Raw genomic sequence first — 20,500 nt, 5'->3', positions numbered from 1 at the left:
CAACTTGTTAAACTGTCCAGGCCAGTAGACAAATTCTTCAGATTAGATTTCAAACCTCTTTGGTTATTTACTCCATCTATGGACAGACTAGGCCCACATGCTTATAGCATATATAGACAAAATATTACCTTTTGACAAAAGCTTTGCATATTCTACTAAATCAGTGCCAACTTGACGTTATTTTACAGTGAAGGCATTACTGAAGGTTTGAGGCAGAATGAGAGCATGCTTCCCATGGTTAGCATTGAAGTATCACAGCACAATAATAGTGTATGCGTCAATGTATCTTTATGAGGAAAGCTTTCCAACATCACAAGTTTCAAAGAACGTACAGTAGTTGATCCAAGCCCATAAACTAGACTTACTACTACTACATTACATTTAGATGTATTTACAAGCCATTTCACTCAATTGCCATTTAGAGGCTAATCGCAAAAAACAATGTGTTCTTCAAAAAGCCAATTCTTCAACAGACCTCAGGCACCTCTGAGACAATACTGGAAAACGACTTAGGCTACTACCAGGGGTTACACCAAGTCAGCTCTGAAGCAAGCAGCTCATGTGACCTTTGAGAGATTATTACTGCAGATCATATCACAAAACAGTATGCCTCAATTTACAACTTGCACATCCAACAAGGCATCCCAGTTTCCATCAAGCACAAACACAACATGCACTTCATGTCATCATAGGGCCTAAAAGAACTATTGACAAACATAAGAAAAGTAACCTGTGACTTTCCAAGAGTGGAGTGTCAAGTGTCATCAACATTATACATGACACCCATATTGGTACGGCTATGGGTGGTGCAATGATAGCATCTGGACAAAAATTAAATATGGAAACAAACATTTAATGGAATCTTTGAGCAATAGAGTCAAATGTCTGAGCAAACAGGCTCACAGGCAGGCATGATATTTAACATATCTCTAGAGAGAAGGAGATAATGGCTCTGGTTGCCAAGTAGCAGATTGAGTATATCCCATTGAGTGTGCCCTGACATAGTGAACATGCTTTTGCTAACAAACTGGCCATTGGGCAACAGAATCAGCTTCAGTGAGTAGGCTACTATTCAACCATCAGCAATAAGCAATCAGTAAACTATCCTTCATCCAAGTACAAGGCAGTCAGATGACCTTTCCACTTAAGCTGTTTTTTTTTTTAATATAGGCTTCTCAACAACAGCTTCCACGAACACATGTCTATGAAACGTAGGATGGACCCGATGACAGTGCTTTAGTGATCCGGTACCCAGAGGCACGCCTGCACTTATGGCTGTCAAGGGGTCTCAAAATGTCATCAAAAGCACAGCAGATTTGGACAAAGCTCTGATTGGATTCTCCAAATTTGTTGTTTATTTACCAAGTTAACCAGCATCGTAACAACAACAAACATATTTCTCAGCTACCTTTTTGAGTATTATGATTTTTTTCTTCCTTTCTTCTTCCATAAAGTTGGCGCGCATTTTTAATCCGATCATTCGGATGTTCACATTCCCATGAGGCCGATTAAATGGTTTGTTGTTCTATGTGTTAGTTTTTTTTTTTTTTTTTGCTATTGCCAGGGCAGCTTGACAACTCGTCAGCTGGATGTCAACAAGTCTGTATAAAGAGACATTTGTTTTGCTGACTTTCCAATGGTGACAGTCTGGCCAGCAATGGAGAGCACTGTGCGTTTCTCACTACCATGGCAACAAGCTCCGGCATAAGCATGCCTACCATATTGAGATGGGTCAACTGAATCATTATTTTAAAAGCCTAACTTCATGGACTGATTCAGTGAAGGAGCAAAACAGGTTCAGTCACGGCTGTTTGTGTAACCGAAGTAAGAGCCACTTAAGCTCATCATAAGGACTCACTTCAAAGAAAGCAAGCCATAAGATAAGAACATCTGTGTTAAGCAACCGCAATCTCAAGTATCTGCTGAGTCTACATGTCAAATAGTGCATCTGCAACATGAAGCTATGCTATTGGGCTGTCTTACTTTTTGATGTGTACAGACACTTATGTCTAAAGTAACAAGGAAATCAAGGACAGTGCAATGTCACCATGTTATTATCCCAAATAAACCTCAATAATATAACTAAATGGTCACCAAGCTTGCTTCTCCTTCTCAAATAATGACATGCATCTAGTCATAGCTATTAAAAGAAATAAACTTACCTGCAAATCTATCTTCAGCCATTTGTCATGGAAACGCAGCTGAGCATCCAGGGAAAAAGATGGAGATGGCATCTTTCCCCCTTCTCTCCTGGCTGCCAATGCAGCCTGTCCTATACAAGACAGGTACATTTTAGCATAGAGACAAACATTAACACGTTTTCAGGTTTATAATGGCAAAAACAACATATAAGCACTGCTACTTTTCTAGAATTGGCAGATCAAAATCGGTTATTTAATGTAGCCAGGATTAATAATAATTTCCGATCATGTAGAATGCTGTTGCTAGCCTGAATGTGACTTCGATTCCACTACTTCAAGGGGCTAGATAACTTGCTGCTTCTACGTAGAAGTAATGGTAGAAGCAAGTAAAGGATCACCTGTGGTAACTAAAATGTAACGTTAGTTATGCTTTTCTGTAAGTGTAATTATGATAAATTAGCGCATCGAATGACTAATCGTTTTTATCCATTCAATGCATGGCAGCTGACAACTGAGCTTGCTAGGTGGCGAGCAACCAAGCACTGGTTTGCAGGTATCGATGCCACCAGAGAGAGCCAAATCGTGTTCACTGAACATATTTACTCGTGCCTGCGATTCGTGATTAATGCTGTCGATAAACCAACAATGACCAGACAAGATGACGCTACCCAGGCCAGACACTACTGACCCAAAGCTTCACATAATGTTCACCCACGGGATGGCTGTCATGTTAAATTATTTAGCTATCCTAGCAAACTAACGTTAGCCAACATACGACTCACAGAGCGTGAAGGTTTGAACTGTTCTAAATATAATGTATTTCGTTCAAGTATCAATTAACTAAATAGTACTGTGTGTGACTCTACAGTCAGTGATCTTAACCTGTGCACAAGCTTTCAGGTGATTAGCTTACGTTAGCTAGCTACAAGGCTCCTATGTTGTTTACTCTGCTGCTGAACCTTTTGGTAGCTAACCAAGCTCCATAGAGCTCCAACCCCTTAGTGCTACTGTAGCTATGACTGCTAAGTTACATAGCTAGCCAGCTGGCTACCAAACTGCGCTAACCAGCTGTGGGCTAACAAGGATGGAAAACAAGCATACAATCTAGCGCATTCGTTTTTCATCACTGGATACCTTCACTGCAACCTTGTAAAGTGGTGTCTACATGCTATCCATAAAAGACTATATTACCTTTACTTCGGCTGATTCTATTCCTGTCCCTTCGGTCCACTTACAAGATGTGCTGCATTTTAACGTCGGCCATATTGTATAGTATGATTGACATTTAGACGAGCCAAAGAAGTCAGGCATGGAAACAGATGACGTCTTTTTGTCAGTTTTTACCGAGAAGGGGCCACCCAATCGCGTCTACTACAGGGACTCTGCAAAGGGTGTGATCAAATAAGCTACTCGCCTTCATATATTTTATTTTCTCCATTCCATCAATGCAGATAGTGATTATCAAAGCGCAAGCAAAAATAAAAAAAAAAGCGCAAGCAAAAAAAAAGTGTTGGTAGATGTAAACCAAGCTCAGCTCCAGCCTATTTTGCACTTAAGCAGTTGTTGTACCCTAACCTTCCGCTACCAATGTACATAGCTGTAGACCTGCCTCAATTACATTAATATTGCACCTATTATTTGCGCAGTAGCCTAATCTCAAGCGATTTCACTTTCATGGAACTCTCTCGAGTAACTTGCAGCCTGTAGGTTATGGGAGAATATCGGGTAGCGTGGATTCAAATGTTTAAGGTTGTAATTGAGTTGTTTAGGGTCACACACACTCTTGCGTGACAAAATTCGTGGGCATGCCAGATGTATGTAGTTAAACTACATAGCCTACTATAGAAAAATGGAAAGCCTTATTGTCATTATTAGCTGTTTAGCATTGAGCGTTGTTACCATAGGGTTAGGAGGACAAGGCAGGACAATTCTGTTTAATTCTTATAATAAAATAAATAGGCTTAATAAAACTATGCCACAGAATTATAATTAAGGAGGAGGCTTATCTTTAACATGTTGTACAGCCAGTACTCAAGTTAGCTGCAAATAAATAGCAAATCTAGCTGCATATGCTTGCACAACCATGCCTATACCTAAATATAGCTAATAGTCCTACATAGCAATGCCAAAGAAAATGAAATCAGCGTAGGCCTAGATAACTGCTCAGCTGACATGATGCATTTTGTTGTTGTTGTTGTTGTTGTTCTGACAATATGACTACATATCTGAACCTCAGTTAGCCTATACTCCCAAAAAGTTTGTATTAATTAGATGGTAAGGAACTGCCATCTAGAGGCTGTGTGCGGTAAGACAAGATCATTCTACCCTTTGTCGTTCATCACACAGTCAATCTATTGGTACCAAAATAATCTACAAGGCTTCTACTTTCAAAAGAGGTCAAGCACTTGAATATAAGTCAAAGTATGTGGAAAGAGGGCCATTGTTAGTAGGCGGTGTACAATTTTGAGCAAAAACTCAAAATAGGGGGGTAAGTGTAAAGATTTAATGGTTTACAGTACATCTGTGCCTCAGAGGAGAAGGGGAATTGTATGTGCCATGTCGTAGCAGCCAATAACACAATAACTGCTAATAATGTAATAATTTTGTTTTTAATGTAAAAAAGCCGATGATGTAAATTTCCAATAATGTAATAACATGTCTGAACCAATAACGTAATAACCTTTTGCCAATAACGTAATAACGTATTAAGGTATTGGTTGGTTATTACATTGTGATGTATTGGTTGGTTTGGGTTGGTTTATTACGTTATATCTGATCTGACCTGATTTCATCATCATCATCAACCGTTTTTTATTCAGGGAGAAATTGACTGAGCATCAAGCTCTTTTACAGCAATGCCCTGAGTTACAAAGCAACAACAATAATCAAAACAACAAAACAAGAACAATAAAAGATACAAAAGGCAAATAATAATAATAATAACAATAACAAAAATCAAATAATAATAATAAATAGAAAGAAAAGAAGGGGAATGTATAAATAATAATAATGATATTAAAGGTCTAAATATCAAAAAAGCAAGAACATTGTGCAACAGCCATATCATCAATCATACCCTTGAATTGGTCTAGTGACACAAACCTATCTAATTTCAATAACTCTTGCAATTTGTTCCATTTATTAGATGCAAAAAATGTAAAAGCTAATTTACCAAATTCAGATTTAATTTTAAGTAATGCCTTATAAACAAAAAGGAGGCAGTGCCTTTCCCTCCTATTATAGAGGGAAGACCATCCTACATTTGGTATAATTTACAGTGATGAGATTTAAACACATCTCCAGTTATAAAACTTTGTGAACTGTGGTAGACTGCATTAAGTGATTTCAGAGTGGAAGGGGCTGCATGCATATACACAATGTCACCATAGTCTAGGACTGACATTATAGTTGCTTGAATAATGGTCATTCTGCTTTCTAAAGAGAAGCAAGACCTAATCCTGTAAAGTTTTTACTTTTTTTGTGAGATCAAGCACATGTGTTCTAAATGATAGTTTGTTATCTAGCCAAATGCCCAGATATTTGTATTGAGAAACTTGCTCAATTTGTGTCCCATTTAGGGAACAAATGTTATAGGCATTAAGCACACTTTCTTGATCTGGTAAAGATCATATATTTTGTTTTTGCTTCATTTAGACCCAGTTTAAGATCTTTCAAGGATTTCTGCACACAAATGCACATTGAAGATATGACACTGCTTGCTCTACAGATGGTGCATAGGCATAACGAATTGTGTCATCTGCATATAAATGCATTTTACAATTTTCTATTGAAGCACAGATGTCATTGATATACAATGTAAACAACAGTGGTCCCAAAATTGAGCCCTGTGGAACACCATTATTTAGTCTCAATGGCTCTGAGGTTGATCCTGTCACATCTACCCACTGTGTTCTATTAGAGAGGTAGTTTTGAAACCATTTAAAGGAAGTAACCTGTGATTAACAGTGTCAAAACCCTTTAACAAGTCAATAAACAAAGCTGCACAATGTTTCTTACTGTCAACAACAGTAGCTATATGATTTACTACAGCAGTTGCTGCTGTAATTGTGCTGTGGCCAGCTCTGAACCCAGATTGATTGGACTTAATATAGAAGGACTTAATATAGAATATGATGACAAAAGGAACGAAGCTGTTCATTTACAAAGGATTCTAACATCTTAGCTAAACATGGAAGCTGGGAGATTGGCCTATAGTTATTCAAATCACTTAGGTCTCCTCCTTTATGTAAAGGGGTCACTGGGGCTGATTTCCAGACTTCTGGAATAGAACCAGAGCAGAATGTTAAATTAAAAATGTGAGTTAAAGGTTCAGCAATGACAGGGGCTGCAATCTTTAAGAGATGTGGGTCTAACTGATCTGCACCCAGAGAGCTTTTCATACACTTGGAATTACACAGTTCATAGAGAACCTCAGATTGGTTTACTGGTCTAAAAAGGAAGGGTTATTAGGTCTATTTGAAAATAAAAACCTCTCTTCTTCAGGACTAGTGACACTGAAATGGACTTGTGTCTCTGGTGGCATATCCACATTATTCAATTGATCAAATAGAGTACCACATTTGATAAAATAATCATTAAAAGCATTATAAATCTCCATTTTCTCATTTACCACTTTAGAGTGGTTGAAGAAACACTTTTAAGTGAGTTAATCACTTTCCAGAATTTCGCTGGATTGCTACAGTCAGACAGATTGTTCAAATAATAGGTAGATTTAGCCCTTTTCACAAAGTAAGTGTATTTCTAAGATGTGTTTGCCAATTTCCAGCACTACCAGTGGATCTTGCCAATGCCCAAGCTTTGTTTCTTTGAGAAATAATCTCACCTAGATCATGACTAAACCAAGGGTTACATCTATTTTTTTATCCTAAATCTCTTAAAAGTTAAATCTCTTAAAATTTCTCAGGAGATCCTCCTTATCAGATATTGTGTGGTGGAGCAACACACTTGCACTTGAGTGTTTGAGCCTATCAATTGCAACGGTATGTTTCTGTATTTTGTATTTTATTAATCACGTTAATCAAACTTTTAGTTGTATTCTGTCATCATATTTTTTTTCAAATCTCCTTTAACAGTTGTGTTTGAGGTTAAAGGAGAAGTTCGGTGTGATATTGACCTAGTGTGTTGAAACATGGTACCGAGTGTGAACTTTTGTCTCATAGCTCATCTCGGCTTGTCCCCTGCACTCCGAAATCTGGCGCTAGTTAGCCGATGCTACCAACAGGTTTTTGATGGGGGTGCTTCGGGCATCGGCCTAGCCATGCAAATAAATCACTGTTTTACACCATTTAAGAGGCTCAAAGTAGCCACACTTCATTGGTAGTCTTGCGAGGGCCCTGACATTTAAAACGAGACTTTGAGAACTTTGAGCACTGGTAGTTTATTTACAAGATGATTTATACAGACAGTACCTTCAGGAAGTTTACCGTTCACCTTCATCTTGAATTTAGTCACAATAAGTCGAGTGACGAGTACGAATGAACAGATATGATAAGGGATCAGATTCCAAAAATAATTCTGTGGAGGTGCATGGATTCCAGTTGCTTCCAGTAGCAGCATCCATGCATTTCCACTTTTTCCGCATTTTCACTGTAATTTGCTGCCGCTAAGGTGCGTTGAGATTTCTAGGCTAGTGCTGTCCAGTTTCATCAATGACTGTACATTTGCACTTCAGAAAAAGGGAAATTTATCTGCCTGTGAAAGAGTTTTCCAGTAGGCTACTCGAATTATGTGAGAGCCAGATGGAGCCGAGCTCCCTTAGAGTGAGGACTGGCTCCCATGAAAAAGTCAAAAATCTGAGGGGGTCTCTCATATTTGAAGGTGTCTGGCATTGTAATTTAATCTTAAACAACGTTCATTATCCATCCCTGTGCGATCGCATTCCAGGGACGTCGTTAGGCCTATTTTGGGGGGCGCTGAAGCCCCCCCCTAAAAATATACAGTAATAATATGCGTCCAAATTCACATCCATTATTCTCTGTTGAATTGCTCACGGAATACTTATTTCACATAAATCACACAGATGGCACATGAAAGGGCGGAACTGGAGCTTTCCAATAATATTAGCGGCTAGGTGATATTGATATGATAAACAGTTCCCGACAAAATTAACGTTGGACACATGACATTTCAGCATATTTCCACTCTGCACAATACGCTTCCACCATCTCCACCCATTACTCTCGATGGTATAGGCCTATCTCACAAACGCGTCACTCAAATACAGGGCAAACCACAAGAATAAACAGCAGACCTTACCGGACATGACAACATGAAGCATTCTTCTGTAGGCCTAGTAAGCCGTTTCCGAGTTTTGAAATTGCAGCAAATTTCTACAACTTGGTTTCCATATCAAAGAATCAAGTTGATCATGACATGCACAGATCAACTGCTTTGGATAGATATTTCTACCATCATGTTTCAGGTGACATGAAATAATCATAACCCAGAGAAGAGGAAGTTGAATGATTCCCTTAGGATCCATCCAGCCATGCAGTTAACCTTGGTAATAAAAGCTGGTAAGCAAAGATGTTCTTGCTCTACGCCTATGTGGCTTTTGAAAAAGGCCCTTAGTTTGCTGACTATGGAGTGAAGGATTTAATAGTTAGGGGAATTGTGTAATTTTAGGAACGGCTCATATAGATTTTTGCAACTGGTGATTTTTTACTTGCTAGGACCCCATTGAATACAAAACAACCTGTTTCCAATTTTTTTCTTAATTTTCACTTCCACAAATGAAAAAAAAGAAAAGAAAATCTGCATCTTGTTTCATTATTGAAGAGTTCAACAAAACATTGTCATTGTCATTCAAGTATTTATCCTCACCACTGTCACTGTCTTTTTAATATTGGTGCACATCTCCTCAGAGCCTTCACACCTGCAAAGTTGCGTGAATGGTAAGTTGTTACTCTTCCAAGAACACCTTCTACTGCATTGGCTGGCAAGACAACAACACTTCACAAGTTCCACAACAGCCTCTGGCGCTGGTGGAAGTTTTGACAGAACGGGAGCCCATTGCCCATCAACAATTTGTCTCCATCCCATTGATAGTGAGTTAAGAATCTTTGGAGCAAGCACTGTAGCTTGTGCCCAAACATTTGCTTGCTTGTGTGCTCTCAGAATTTCAATTTCAATTGAATTTCACTTATAGAGCGTCAAAACATTACACATGTCTCATGGCGCTTTACAGAGTGTTAAACATTCAGACAGGGGCGAGGAAAAACTCACAAGAATTGGAGAAACATATAGGATGAAACCTCAAGCAGATCCACGACTCAAGGGCCTGACCCATCTGCCTGGGGTCAGTTACAGGACAGTAAGGTCTATATACAGAGAATAGAACATGGTATTTAGAGCCACCTGAGGTATATGTTACAAGGTGGTTGGATGGTTACATAACATGATAATGCATGAATTAGTGTTAAGTTCAAATAGTCCAGTGTAGGGGATGAATTGTCCATAGGAATTAGGAGTTGTCATCGGGCAAGTAGTGGGTCGCTAGGCTGCGCGGGCAGGAATCCGAGTATGGGGACAGCAGTAGGCGATGGTAGGGCAATCATAGGGATGGGATTTCCCTAGTTCCCGAGTTTTTCCACTCCCTGGTTGGGTTTTAGAGTTTTAAACATGTTCCACCGAAGGGCTTTAGCTGTTTGAAAACCATGTTTTGAGGAGCTGACACACAAATTTCTCACATCCAGTTAACACGTCTGGAGATGGATGAGGACCTACTACAAGCCTAAAGTGTGTTAATGACACCATCATGACTTGATTGACTTGAAACAGAAACCTTTCCTTTCCCATGGGATAAACAGTAAATGGCAGGACAAACGGTTGACTTTCAATTTCCTGATAGGATAGGATACAATAGGATACCCGATAGGTCCACCGACTCTATACACGATGTGATTGGCCTGACCGAAGTTTGGTTTTTCCACCTCACAAGCCAACGGAGAGTTGCAGACTACCCTAAGCCTAAATAGTCCACAACCAACAACCAACCAACTAAGCCCCCCCCCCCCACCCCTGGTCCAATGCCTCCTTGCCTGTGCCTGTTGAGGTGTCCATGACCATGGCAACCTTGACAGGGACAACAAGGAGGCAGACATCCCCCCCCCCCCCATGTATGTTGTTACATTCACATTACATAGCCATATTTATTCTGCTCTTATAAGGTAACTGCTAATACACTCTACATATTTATATTACTCTAAACCTCTCTACCTTATATAAATCAACTGTATACTACTGTCTACACTGCACTATATTTCTTGACCTGTCTATGCACCACCTGTCTATACTTTGTATATCACATTGCACTTTTCTCGTTTTTTGCACTTCTGGTTAGACGCAAACTAGCCTGGGTGTTCCCATGCTGCCTTGCGCGCGATTTGATTCACGCTGCTAAGGCAGCCTGGAGACCATGGAGCAAATTTTCGCCTGAGATAGGGAACCAATCACAGAACAGGGGGGAAAGCAAGACGATGATGAGCTATGCACAGACGCATTTGATAGACATCCGTGGCACCCAATAAACGGATCAAATACGAGAAAATGAACGTTTGGTTCCCAGACCACGTCTCATTGAGAAGTGGTGGCGCTAGCCAGGCTAGACGCAAACCACATTTTGTTGTCTTCATACTTGTACTCTGCAATGACAATAAAGTTGAATCTAATGTACTCTAATCTAATCTATTGTGGTGAGTGCAGAACATTACTTTAATTCAAATGATTATTAGGTTATGTGAAGGAAACTTTTAATAAATAGCATAATGGTGGTTACACCCATCACTGGTTGATAATCATGACATCTCATGTCACCCATGGTCATATTTATCACCTAAGTCATTCAATTTTATTAGAAAATGTATGTATATAATGATAATACCTAACATATATCCATTTAAAATGTTTAAAAAGGTGATTATTTGCAATTTTTGGTGAAATATCCGCCATCTTGGATTTTGGACCTGTGCAGTCTGGGAAAAAATTGGAAACGGGTAGTTTTGCAAACTATAGGGTCTGAAGAAGTGAAAAAACATAATTTGCAAAAATCTATATGAAATGTTCCAAACACCTTTTGTTTGCTACATATCGCCCTGCACTATAACCTGTTGACTCCCTTTGGAGCAGTGAGTAGCATTGGACCTGCCGCTAGTCTTCTAAAGGGGCGGGGCATTGGCGAAACCCATGTGACAAAGATACAGGAAATGGCTTTTCTGAACCGTATATAAATTGTCTCATTTTTGGCACGCACCTCTGAGCTTTACCACAGCATTCTCTGGCTTTACAGTCACGGGTACCCATCACTAGGCTATTGAAATTGGCGTTGTTACGTTGTAACATCTCATATGGCATCTTTTTTGTCCGACAACTCCACGCCAGTGTTTGGGATTGGGATTGCTGTGCTGTCCAGTTTCATCAATGGATCTACATTTGTGCTTCAGAAAAAGGGAATTTTACGTGCCCGTGAAAGAGGTAGCCTAGTTTTCCTCAGGGTATTTAAAGAAACGTTTTGGGGCATTCATAGAAAACATTGATTAGCCTGCTTTTTAGAAATGCTAAGAGATGACCGTATGCTCAAAATCAGTTATAGCTGCAGCATTTAGTATATAGCCTAAATATCTATCTCGTGAATAGTTTAACTACAAAAGCTGACATTGTGAATTCTCAGGGGGATCCTACTTAGCAGATATTGTGTGGTGGATCGGTACTCTTGCAAGTGAGTGAAACCTTGTTTGAAATAGCCTAACAATTACAACAGCATGTGTTTTTGTGTTGTTGTTATTAATCATTAGTCAAAATGTAACCCTTTTGTCGTGTAATATCTTGTCATCACACTTCCTCAAATGGCCTTAAATAGCTGTGGTGGGCCAGATCGGGAATTTTGTGGCATACAATGCGGCCCCAGCCGTATTGGTCACCCCTCTTGGAGCCCTTGGAGTGCTTTTTGGGTGAGTTGATTTGCTGGTTCTGCAAAATGCGACACACAGACACCAAAGGTCAACTCCACCTCCGACCCCAATATTCTGTCACAGGGCCACCCTTGCCTCCTTCGTTCTTCAGGAGCACCTAAACATCCTGGGGAAACTTGGCTGTGCGCTTTGCTGCTGTGGTTCTGTAGTGCTCATCATTCATTCTCCAAAATCTGATAATATGACCTCAAGTGCAGAGTTAGAAGAGAGGCTGGTGGATCCTGGTAAACACACATTTCCATTGTTCTTTTTGTACAATGACGATAAAGATCTACATGTTTTTTTTCCCTTTCTTGTCCTTTCACATTAGATTAACTTTCTGATGCAAAAATGTACATTTTTAAATTCTTATAATGCTATGGGTTCTATGCACATAATTTGCTTATACCATCAGATCTGTCATTTTCTGTCATAGCCTAGTGTGTACAGCGTGACCAGGAAGTTAATCTGCCTGTATAATTGAATGATTTACATAGAGCCCATTTTGGGAAAGTTCCAATGTTAATCATAATGTCTACTCTGCATGTCATGTTTCAGCTGTATTCTATGTCTGTCTTCAATATGCAGTGGTCATGGTCTACATCACACTGGTTGCTGTTCTGCTGTTCGTCTTGATTGGTTGGTTGGCCCCAGCCTATGGATCGTCCAACATCATGGTGTACGTTGGCATCTGCTCCCTCTTGGGTACTTTCACAGTACCTTGCTGCAAAGGTCTTGGTCTGGCCGCTCAAGATGCCTTTGATGGGATTTCTGTAGCCAGCAACAGGGCTTTCATGCTCTTCTTGGGCTTACTAGGCACTCTTATAGTCAGCATCCTAATTCAGTTCACTTTCATCAACAGAGCCCTTGAAAGATTTAGCTCTCATATGTTTGAGGCCATCTATTATGTGACATTCACTTCGACAGTGATTTTGGCGTCTGCCATTCTCTTTAGAGAGTGGACGTCGGTCAGCATTGTGGACTGCCTGGGCATGCTTTGTGGTCTGACCACTGTGTCTATAGGGGTTGCACTGCTGCGCATCTCCCAAGATGCTTTACTCACATGGAAACAAACGAAAATGTTGAAAAAAGTTGAGTGATACAGCTTTCATAGTCACTGAATTTGTTCTTGATATAGTTTAACTGTAACGTTGAGTCCCAGGTATTTGAGAAAACCTGTGCCATAATCTTTTAAATATTTAAACGTACAAAGTAATTTGGTTGATTATAATACATAAACAACTGCAAGTAAGCACAGGCCTATTTCAATGCATATCAGAGTGTGCTGCTATTTTTGGTATTTTTATAATTATGCTATGCATATACAACATGTATTAATTCATTAATACATAATCTACTGTGATTGTACACTGTAATTCGTCTATATTTAAAAAAAAGTTGTCATTTTACTTAATTTGGATGAAATCTTATTTCATATTGTGAAACCTTAGGAAACTGGTTTAACCTGCACCATATCTGTATGTTTGGGACTTCATACCCAAAGAATTTACACGTTTAAATTTACAGATTTAAAATATTTTTTACGTGTGGTCTATTTCCTTGGGGGACAGTAGCCTACACTAGCATACTTTGACAGAAAGTAGGCTTTAAAGTGAATCGCCAGCACCTAACTCTGAAATTAGCCTAGACGGTGTTGCCTAACTCTTGCATTATTGAGAGTAATTCTAGGCGTCACTCAACAGCAAGAAGGAGCGTTCGTCTTCACACCTCGACGGGTAACATTTTTAAATCGGTCCATGGCCGTCTTTTAAGCTGAACTCATAATTGAAAGCAATTGAAAGGTGAGGGACTAACTTAATGATAATAAAGTGAGTTATGCTAAATCTCTTAGTTTAGGGTAGGCCTAACCTAGGCTATGCCAAAGCCGAGACCTCCTTAGATATTAAGAGCGTCGTTGTATGGCTAACCAGAAAGAAAGGTAATCTTCACCTGAATAATTTTCGGAATGTTTTTTTTTTTTTCTTTCGCTTTTTATGCACAAGTTAGGCTATATATAGGTATAAGTAGGCTTTATGCTTTAATATAGAATGTTTACAAGTGGACTGCTGTCCAATGAAAATTGGGCATTTTCACACCTGCGCATTGAGTGGCTTCATGTAGGAGGATCCGACCAGCCCGTCAACCTTGCCAAGGAAGAAGGCAGGGCTGAAGCTACATAGCTTGATCTGTTAATAACAAATAAAAATGAGCAGCATGTGATACATTTACGGACGAAACCAGTTAATTATTTTACCTCGAGGACACTAAAGGTAGTGACGATTTATTCTGTATTAAAGCCTGTATTAGTTTATGCATGTCATGAACTACTGTGCAGCTAGCTAACATTATAGTATGAAGCTAACGTTAGCTAGCTAATAATATAAAGCTACCAAGGTGGCTGCTATCTGACTACTAGACATCGAGACAAGTGAATGTGTAAGCTATGTAGCTTTAGACATCACAGTTTCTTAATATTATTTATTATCTACGAATCTACGTGCTGGCCTAGTAAGGAAAGTGTCATATATGAACACTGTTCAGCAAGTTGCAATCTTAGCACTCCGAAATTGTATGCTACTGAAAGGGTTAGCTTTCCATAGTCTGCTGGGTGAGGGATAATCTTACGAGACATTGACGGAAATTTCAATTTTTTGCCAAAGTGTTGACAACACATTTATCGTATAATTTATCATACGCTAACTGTCACATATCATTGGACTTTGGTAAGACGGTGTACAGTGCTATTATGACCTGTAGGACAAGTTAACTTGATAATAATATTAGATGGCCTGATGCTAACATCAATGTGCAGTTCCTGGTGCCTGACAGTCAACAGTGATATAACTTACCAGAGCCCCTATTAAAACTTCTCTGGATATACTTTGAAGTAAAAGTACTGGTGTAGGTGGGCCCTTTGGTAGGTCCGAGAGTATTAGTGTTGCAAAACTATGCGCTCATTTCAGTCAGTGAATAACTTAAGGCCAGAAATGTCAATTATGTTAACCATGTGACTTTCTTCCATTGGAATAAGTGGTTTTGTGTGCAGTGTCTTTGGTATGTGTAATTGCCTGTATGTGTCTTGAGAAAGATTCAGCTATGTTATTTGCTGGGTCGCTAGCCTTTTATTTTACTCGGTAGCTAGCTACTAAAGGAAGAGTCACTTCCTGGTTTTCTCAGACAATGATCAAGACAGCTAGTGTACTACTCTGGATACGATAATGGGAACATAGTGGGTTTGTTATCATATATCTGTTGACAATGAACGAAACTATAGAAAACCAGACTTTAACACTATGCAATGTGACCTACTCAATGGGTGAGTGATTATAAGTAGTTGAAATTGTATTGAAATTATGTGATTTGTTTAAAGAGTTATGTTCAAACTCTTTTTTTTTTTAATTTTTTTTTTTTTTGTCATGAGAAGGTAACCTCTTGATACTGTCTTTTTTAAGGCTTTACAGTTGGTCAGGTCTGCGATACCGGCCAGCCCCTACAGTGTTTGGGTATCAATGTGACGGACAGTAACAGCACGGACAGTAACAACACATCCAGCATAGCAATGGGTCAAGACCGGGGAAAGTATGACTTCTACATTGGCCTGGGCTTGGCCATCAGCTCGAGCATATTCATCGGTGGAAGTTTTATACTGAAGAAAAAAGGGCTTCTCCGCCTTGCCAGGAAAGGCTCCATGAGAGCAGGTAAGTTCTTTAAGTTTTTAAGTTCATTCTTACTCTTCAGAATATCTTGACACTTGAAGCTGTTGTAAGGCATAGGAAGTTGATACACACCGAAATGCTTTCCTGTTAAGAGTTGTTGGTAGGAGAGGCCATTTAGAATGTCTTCACCGACCGGGCTTGCTTTGCAACCTCCTGCGTTGATGGCCGGGTGCGGTGGGCTTTACTGCAGTCCCTCACCAGTTCTTATAGCAACCATCCTTTATTGCTCCAAGGAGTTGTCAGTGTTATGCTATGTCAGCTCCTGCTCTTCTACCATAAAACAAATTCACAGCAGTTCAACAACGTAATTTTTATTTTAGTTAACCATTATTATTATGTTATGTCTTACATGTCAGGTGAAACAGCAATGCTGTTTGACAGGGTTTGCCAGTTACATAAACATTTCAGGAGAGAAACAAAGGTGTAGGAGTTCAATGTGCTTTTCTTTGTCTAGGACAAGGCGGACATGCATACCTAAAAGAATGGTTGTGGTGGGCAGGCTTGTTATCAAGTAAGTGAAAGTATTTCCTTTTAAGAATGTCCAAGTTTTGCTCCAGTGTTTTATTTTTTTCTTCTTCTGGTTGTTTTTGTCATGCCATATCACACTGAACAATATAGATGTGGTTTGAAGCTGTACCCAATAATGCCTACTCTTTTTGAGGTTTTTTTTTTTTTTTTAAAAAACTGTTCTTTTGGTCTTTAACAGTGGGGGCAGGTGAAGCTGCAAACTTTGCTGCTTACGCGTTTGCTCCAGCTACTCTCGTGACGCCACTTGGCGCCCTCAGTGTTCTTGTGAGGTTTGTGTCGCACCTCTTTTTTTCCCCTCCCAATGACTAATACCGTCAGTATGTGGTTGCAAGGTCCATGGAGTAATGGGTGTGCCTTTTGTTGTTATTTTCATAGTGCAATCCTGTCCTCCTACTTTCTGACGGAGAGGCTGAATCTCCACGGCAAGCTGGGGTGTCTGCTCAGTATCCTGGGCTCCACTACCATGGTCATCCACGCCCCTCAGGAGGAGGAAATCGGCAGCCTGGAGGTTATGGCCAAAAAGCTGGTTGATCCAGGTAATTCACAGTGACTCAGTGTCATATGATTGTTAGGCAGTTTCAGGAACATTGTGTAAATTGAGCTAAAGGTGATTGAACTCTGGAGTGGGTGCAGCATGTAGAAGTGACATGTCCTGATGCAATCCTTTCCCCCCAAGGTTTTCTGTTCTTTGCCACCTGTGTCGTCATCGTGGCCCTTATTTTCATGTTCGTGGTGGGTCCAAGGCACGGTCAGACCAACATCATGGTCTACATAACCATCTGCTCGGTGATCGGAGCCCTGTCCGTCTCCTGTGTCAAGGGCCTGGGCATCGCCATCAAGGAGGCCATCGCCGGCCAGCCGGTAGTAAGGAACCCGCTCTCATGGATATTGCTTCTGGGCCTGGTGGCCTGCGTCAGCACGCAGATCAACTACCTGAACAAGGCACTGGACATCTTTAACACGTCGCTGGTGACGCCCATCTACTACGTGTTCTTTACAACATCGGTGCTCACCTGCTCCGCCATCCTCTTCAAGGAGTGGGAGCATATGGCCACGGACGATATCATCGGTACGCTTAGTGGCTTCTTCACCATCATTGTGGGCATCTTCCTGCTCCACGCCTTCAAGGACGTCAACGTCAGCCTGGCCACGCTGGCCGTGACCATCCGCAAGGAGGAGAAGCTGGCCTCAGCACCTAACGGCCTAGCCTCGTATGGCCACTCCAGCTATGAGCTGCTGCACAACGACAGCACCGCGGACCATGATGACCGGGAGATTGGACTGCCCTTTGACAGCGTCTCTAGAAGGAATGGCTCCATGTCAACTGCGTAAAAAGGGGTGGGCAGGAGATTGCATCTACTGGACTAAGGATGCTGTGGGGGTTCCTGTTTTCATGTTTTTATTTAAAAACAGGCTTAACTTAAGACAATCAACTCTTTGGGCAAAAAAAGGTGACTTGGATGGACCAATCGATTGTAACTACTGTTTTTTTTTATTATAATTATTTGCCTTATTATACATTTTCGGTTTTGACTTAAAACAAACTTAACTACATGGTTAGGCTCCGTCATCTCATTCTCCATGTAGCACTGTAAATATTGATCCTATATGTTTTTAAGAGCTTTTGTTAGAATTACTGTACAGACGTCTGTATTTACATGCACTGAGTTCCTTTCTACCAGTTGACTATTGATTGCTTTATCTTTGTAATAAAGTTGACCCATGTACAGACATGAGATCCTACTAAATCAAAGTTTTGGTGGAAGGCTTTATTTGCAGTGAAAACAAACATTCAGTCTACCAAAGTTTTGTATGTTATATTTATTGAATTAAAATCAAGTTACAATCATTCAAATACAAAAAGGCACAAGGAATAATGTTTTAACATTGGTAAGAACTTGGTTACTTTAATTTCAAGATTATAGAAAACACAGTATTGCATGCAATTTGTCAAATCCACCATATAGAAAATATACTCTACCTTCAACCCCTTTTACCCAATAGGTCCCCATTACTCGTGATATTCACCACAGCAACACCCTTTAAATAGCTGTAAAAACCCTCCTCCCTCCCTCCCTCCACTTTTTCCATATGTATAGAAAACATGAAAAATGAGCTGCATACTATCCTAAAAACATAATGATAATAGTTATTCATTTGTAATAAGGCACATGTGTACAACATTTACGGACAATAACTAACTTGGGCCACAAAATATAATTGTATATATTTGTTTTGTTTGCTTTTTGCTCAGAAGAACACAGAAGAGAATGTGGTTAAAGGAAGGATATCTCTTCATTAGATGCTACTTTGCTGAATAGGAATTACACACTTCAGTTTGGTGCACTTACTGGCTTGCTAAATTCAGTGGACTCAATGGATTGCTAGGCTCTGGCAAGGAACAATGCCTCCAGAAGAATCTCAGTTCATGGCATGTGATTGGTGGAAGGTGCGGTTGGAATTTCAGTTGCTGGCTAGCGATTGGTGTATGGGTGGCTGGAAGCACCTCACGTGTTCCACTGGCATGTTCTCTCCATCCCCAGATTTCAGGTACTTGTTGAGGATCGCAAAAATCTCATCGTTCAGGATCTGGTACTTGCGGATTCTGTCAACCATCTTTTTCAGTGGCTGTAGAAAAGAAATAGAAAAGACCAGCAATTAAAAACTGTCTCCACCTCAAGAGCTTTTACACCATAGCAAAGAAAAATGTCATGAAACAAGATTACATTTTTTGAGCCAGATACATAGAAACATAGAAGTAATTTAAAAACTCTTGGCATGACCTAGCAAAACATTTCTAACCTCAAGACAGTATGTGATATTTGTAATACACAGATCTTAAGTCTGTAGCCTGTACTTCCAGGAGCTCTGGTCTTTGTAACCTGTAACTGGCCCCAGAGGGATGGGTTCATGATGAGCTTTTCTGACAAACTGAGAGTCTCATGTTCCTCACTCACCACACTCTTGATGACCTCGTCCTTGCCGTCGTGCTTCTGCACCTTCAGCAGGTGGTAGCTGAAGTCCAGGATGTCGAAACGCCGGTGCTGGCCAAGTAGAGTGATGATCATGCAGCCAGCCCAGTTGAGGCCATCGCCAAAGCATTGCCTGCGAAAACAGGACACGGTCAAAAATGAGTGACTGCTTTATTAGGATGTTCATGTTGTCTGTGGCAAGTCATTTCCTGTTGGCAGGATTGCAGTAGTGTGACTACTACATAGTATATGTGGTAAGTCACTTTGGATAAAAAAAACATCTCCTAAACAGGCTGATCAGGTTGGCTATAATTGTGGTGATGGCCATTGTTTTATGTGTTGTTGGCAAGGGAGCAAACTGCTAACACGGCAGACGGATGCCTTTTAGGAAAAGGGCTTGAACTCACTCCACGGTGAACTCGTGGGCTCCCACGGGGATGCAGTACACAAACTGCATGGCACTCCAGAGACGGTGGAACTCCACACACTCGTCCACGTGCATCACGCCGTTGCTGGGCAACGGGCCGCGCCAGATAGGGTCGTCGAGGAAACCTCGCACGCGGGTCAAGATGACCTCGAACATGGAGAGGCCACAGCACAGCCTCTCTTTAGTTAGCAGGTCTCCCTCACGAGCGATGGCTATTTGCTGCGGAGACACAAAAATCACCAATCAGTACAGCACAACACTTCAGCCAGCTCATCGTCTTCACACACACACACACACGTTTGTAGGTTTGGCTTTGCTAATTCTCGTGCTAATGATCCTGATTGCCTGACGCAGCTCACAGCACTAATGGTTTTGGGTGAGAGGAACGCCCACCTGCGGTGTTCCAAGGCGCTCAATTAGTGGCACCATGTGCAGTGCTGTGTATTTGGCCTCCAAACGCTTCATCTTGGCATCCAGACGCTCCCCCTCTGCAAAGGCAAAACTTAATTAATTAATGACAGGTCGACTACACAGGTTATAGACACACACACAAACACACATACACCTCCACATAAACTTGGGTGTAAACAAAGACAACATCAAACATTGCAAGCCGCACCCTAACATATACTCACACACAAAAATATGTGCTTGGCCTCACCTTTGACATGAACTCTCGGAAGAATGTTCTGGAACGGTGCAGCGTGTAAGAGGTCACATACTTCTTCTTGGGACTGAAATAAAAGAG

At 40.6% G+C, this 20,500-nt stretch overlaps 4 protein-coding genes and 1 long non-coding RNA gene across 8 annotated transcripts in view; 3 read left to right on the top strand and 2 right to left on the bottom strand.

The window, feature by feature from the left end:
• Positions 1 to 3,361, bottom strand: part of herc2 (HECT and RLD domain containing E3 ubiquitin protein ligase 2) — a 72,787-nt gene extending 69,426 nt beyond the window's left edge. Inside the window, 2 exon segments of the mRNA XM_042057155.1 lie at positions 2,163 to 2,272; positions 3,333 to 3,361. Of these exon segments, the coding sequence (XP_041913089.1) occupies positions 2,163 to 2,234 (72 nt within the window). The 5' untranslated portion in view covers positions 2,235 to 2,272; positions 3,333 to 3,361.
• The window catches only part of LOC121678001, a 13,103-nt gene extending 3,551 nt beyond the window's left edge, over positions 1 to 9,552 (top strand). Inside the window, exons 2-3 of the long non-coding RNA XR_006021130.1 lie at positions 6,063 to 6,067; positions 9,365 to 9,552. This is a non-coding gene — a long non-coding RNA (uncharacterized LOC121678001). The remainder of the gene's footprint in view (positions 1 to 6,062; positions 6,068 to 9,364) is intronic.
• Positions 9,553 to 11,365: 1,813 nt separating this feature from the next.
• On the top strand, positions 11,366 to 13,518 carry nipa1 (NIPA magnesium transporter 1). The gene is made up of 5 exons (XM_042057162.1): positions 11,366 to 11,633; positions 11,830 to 11,877; positions 12,019 to 12,109; positions 12,194 to 12,354; positions 12,698 to 13,518. Exons 1-5 carry the CDS (start codon positions 11,507 to 11,509, stop codon positions 13,207 to 13,209), a joined length of 939 nt encoding a protein of 312 aa, XP_041913096.1. The 5' UTR covers positions 11,366 to 11,506; the 3' UTR covers positions 13,210 to 13,518.
• Positions 13,519 to 13,673: 155 nt separating this feature from the next.
• Positions 13,674 to 18,106, top strand: nipa2 (NIPA magnesium transporter 2). Of its 4 annotated transcripts, none has more exons than XM_042057160.1 (6): positions 13,674 to 13,911; positions 15,562 to 15,807; positions 16,280 to 16,336; positions 16,532 to 16,622; positions 16,729 to 16,889; positions 17,030 to 18,106. In XM_042057160.1, the coding sequence occupies exons 2-6, from the start codon at positions 15,669 to 15,671 to the stop codon at positions 17,683 to 17,685; spliced, it is 1,104 nt and encodes a 367-aa protein (XP_041913094.1). In that variant the 5' UTR covers positions 13,674 to 13,911; positions 15,562 to 15,668; the 3' UTR covers positions 17,686 to 18,106. The 4 variants fall into 4 exon arrangements, with proteins under 4 accessions (XP_041913094.1, XP_041913095.1, XP_041913093.1 ...); XM_042057161.1 differs by having other exon boundaries at positions 13,826 to 13,845; XM_042057159.1 differs by lacking the exon at positions 13,674 to 13,911 and adding an exon at positions 14,228 to 14,379.
• A 53-nt stretch (positions 18,107 to 18,159) lies between these two features.
• Positions 18,160 to 20,500, bottom strand: part of cyfip1 (cytoplasmic FMR1 interacting protein 1) — a 54,628-nt gene continuing 52,287 nt past the window's right edge. The window contains exons 27-31 of the mRNA XM_042057156.1: positions 20,414 to 20,486; positions 20,146 to 20,240; positions 19,733 to 19,971; positions 19,311 to 19,458; positions 18,160 to 18,981 (exon numbers count right to left, since the gene is read on the bottom strand). Of these exons, the coding sequence (XP_041913090.1) occupies positions 18,817 to 18,981; positions 19,311 to 19,458; positions 19,733 to 19,971; positions 20,146 to 20,240; positions 20,414 to 20,486 (720 nt within the window). The 3' untranslated portion in view covers positions 18,160 to 18,816. The remainder of the gene's footprint in view (positions 18,982 to 19,310; positions 19,459 to 19,732; positions 19,972 to 20,145; positions 20,241 to 20,413; positions 20,487 to 20,500) is intronic.

Source organism: Alosa sapidissima, chromosome 12, assembly GCF_018492685.1.
Source record: "Alosa sapidissima isolate fAloSap1 chromosome 12, fAloSap1.pri, whole genome shotgun sequence".
Lineage (NCBI taxonomy): Eukaryota > Metazoa > Chordata > Actinopteri > Clupeiformes > Clupeidae > Alosa > Alosa sapidissima.
Note: the sequence above shows the minus strand (reverse complement) of the source record. Positions and strands in the feature narration are given on the sequence as shown.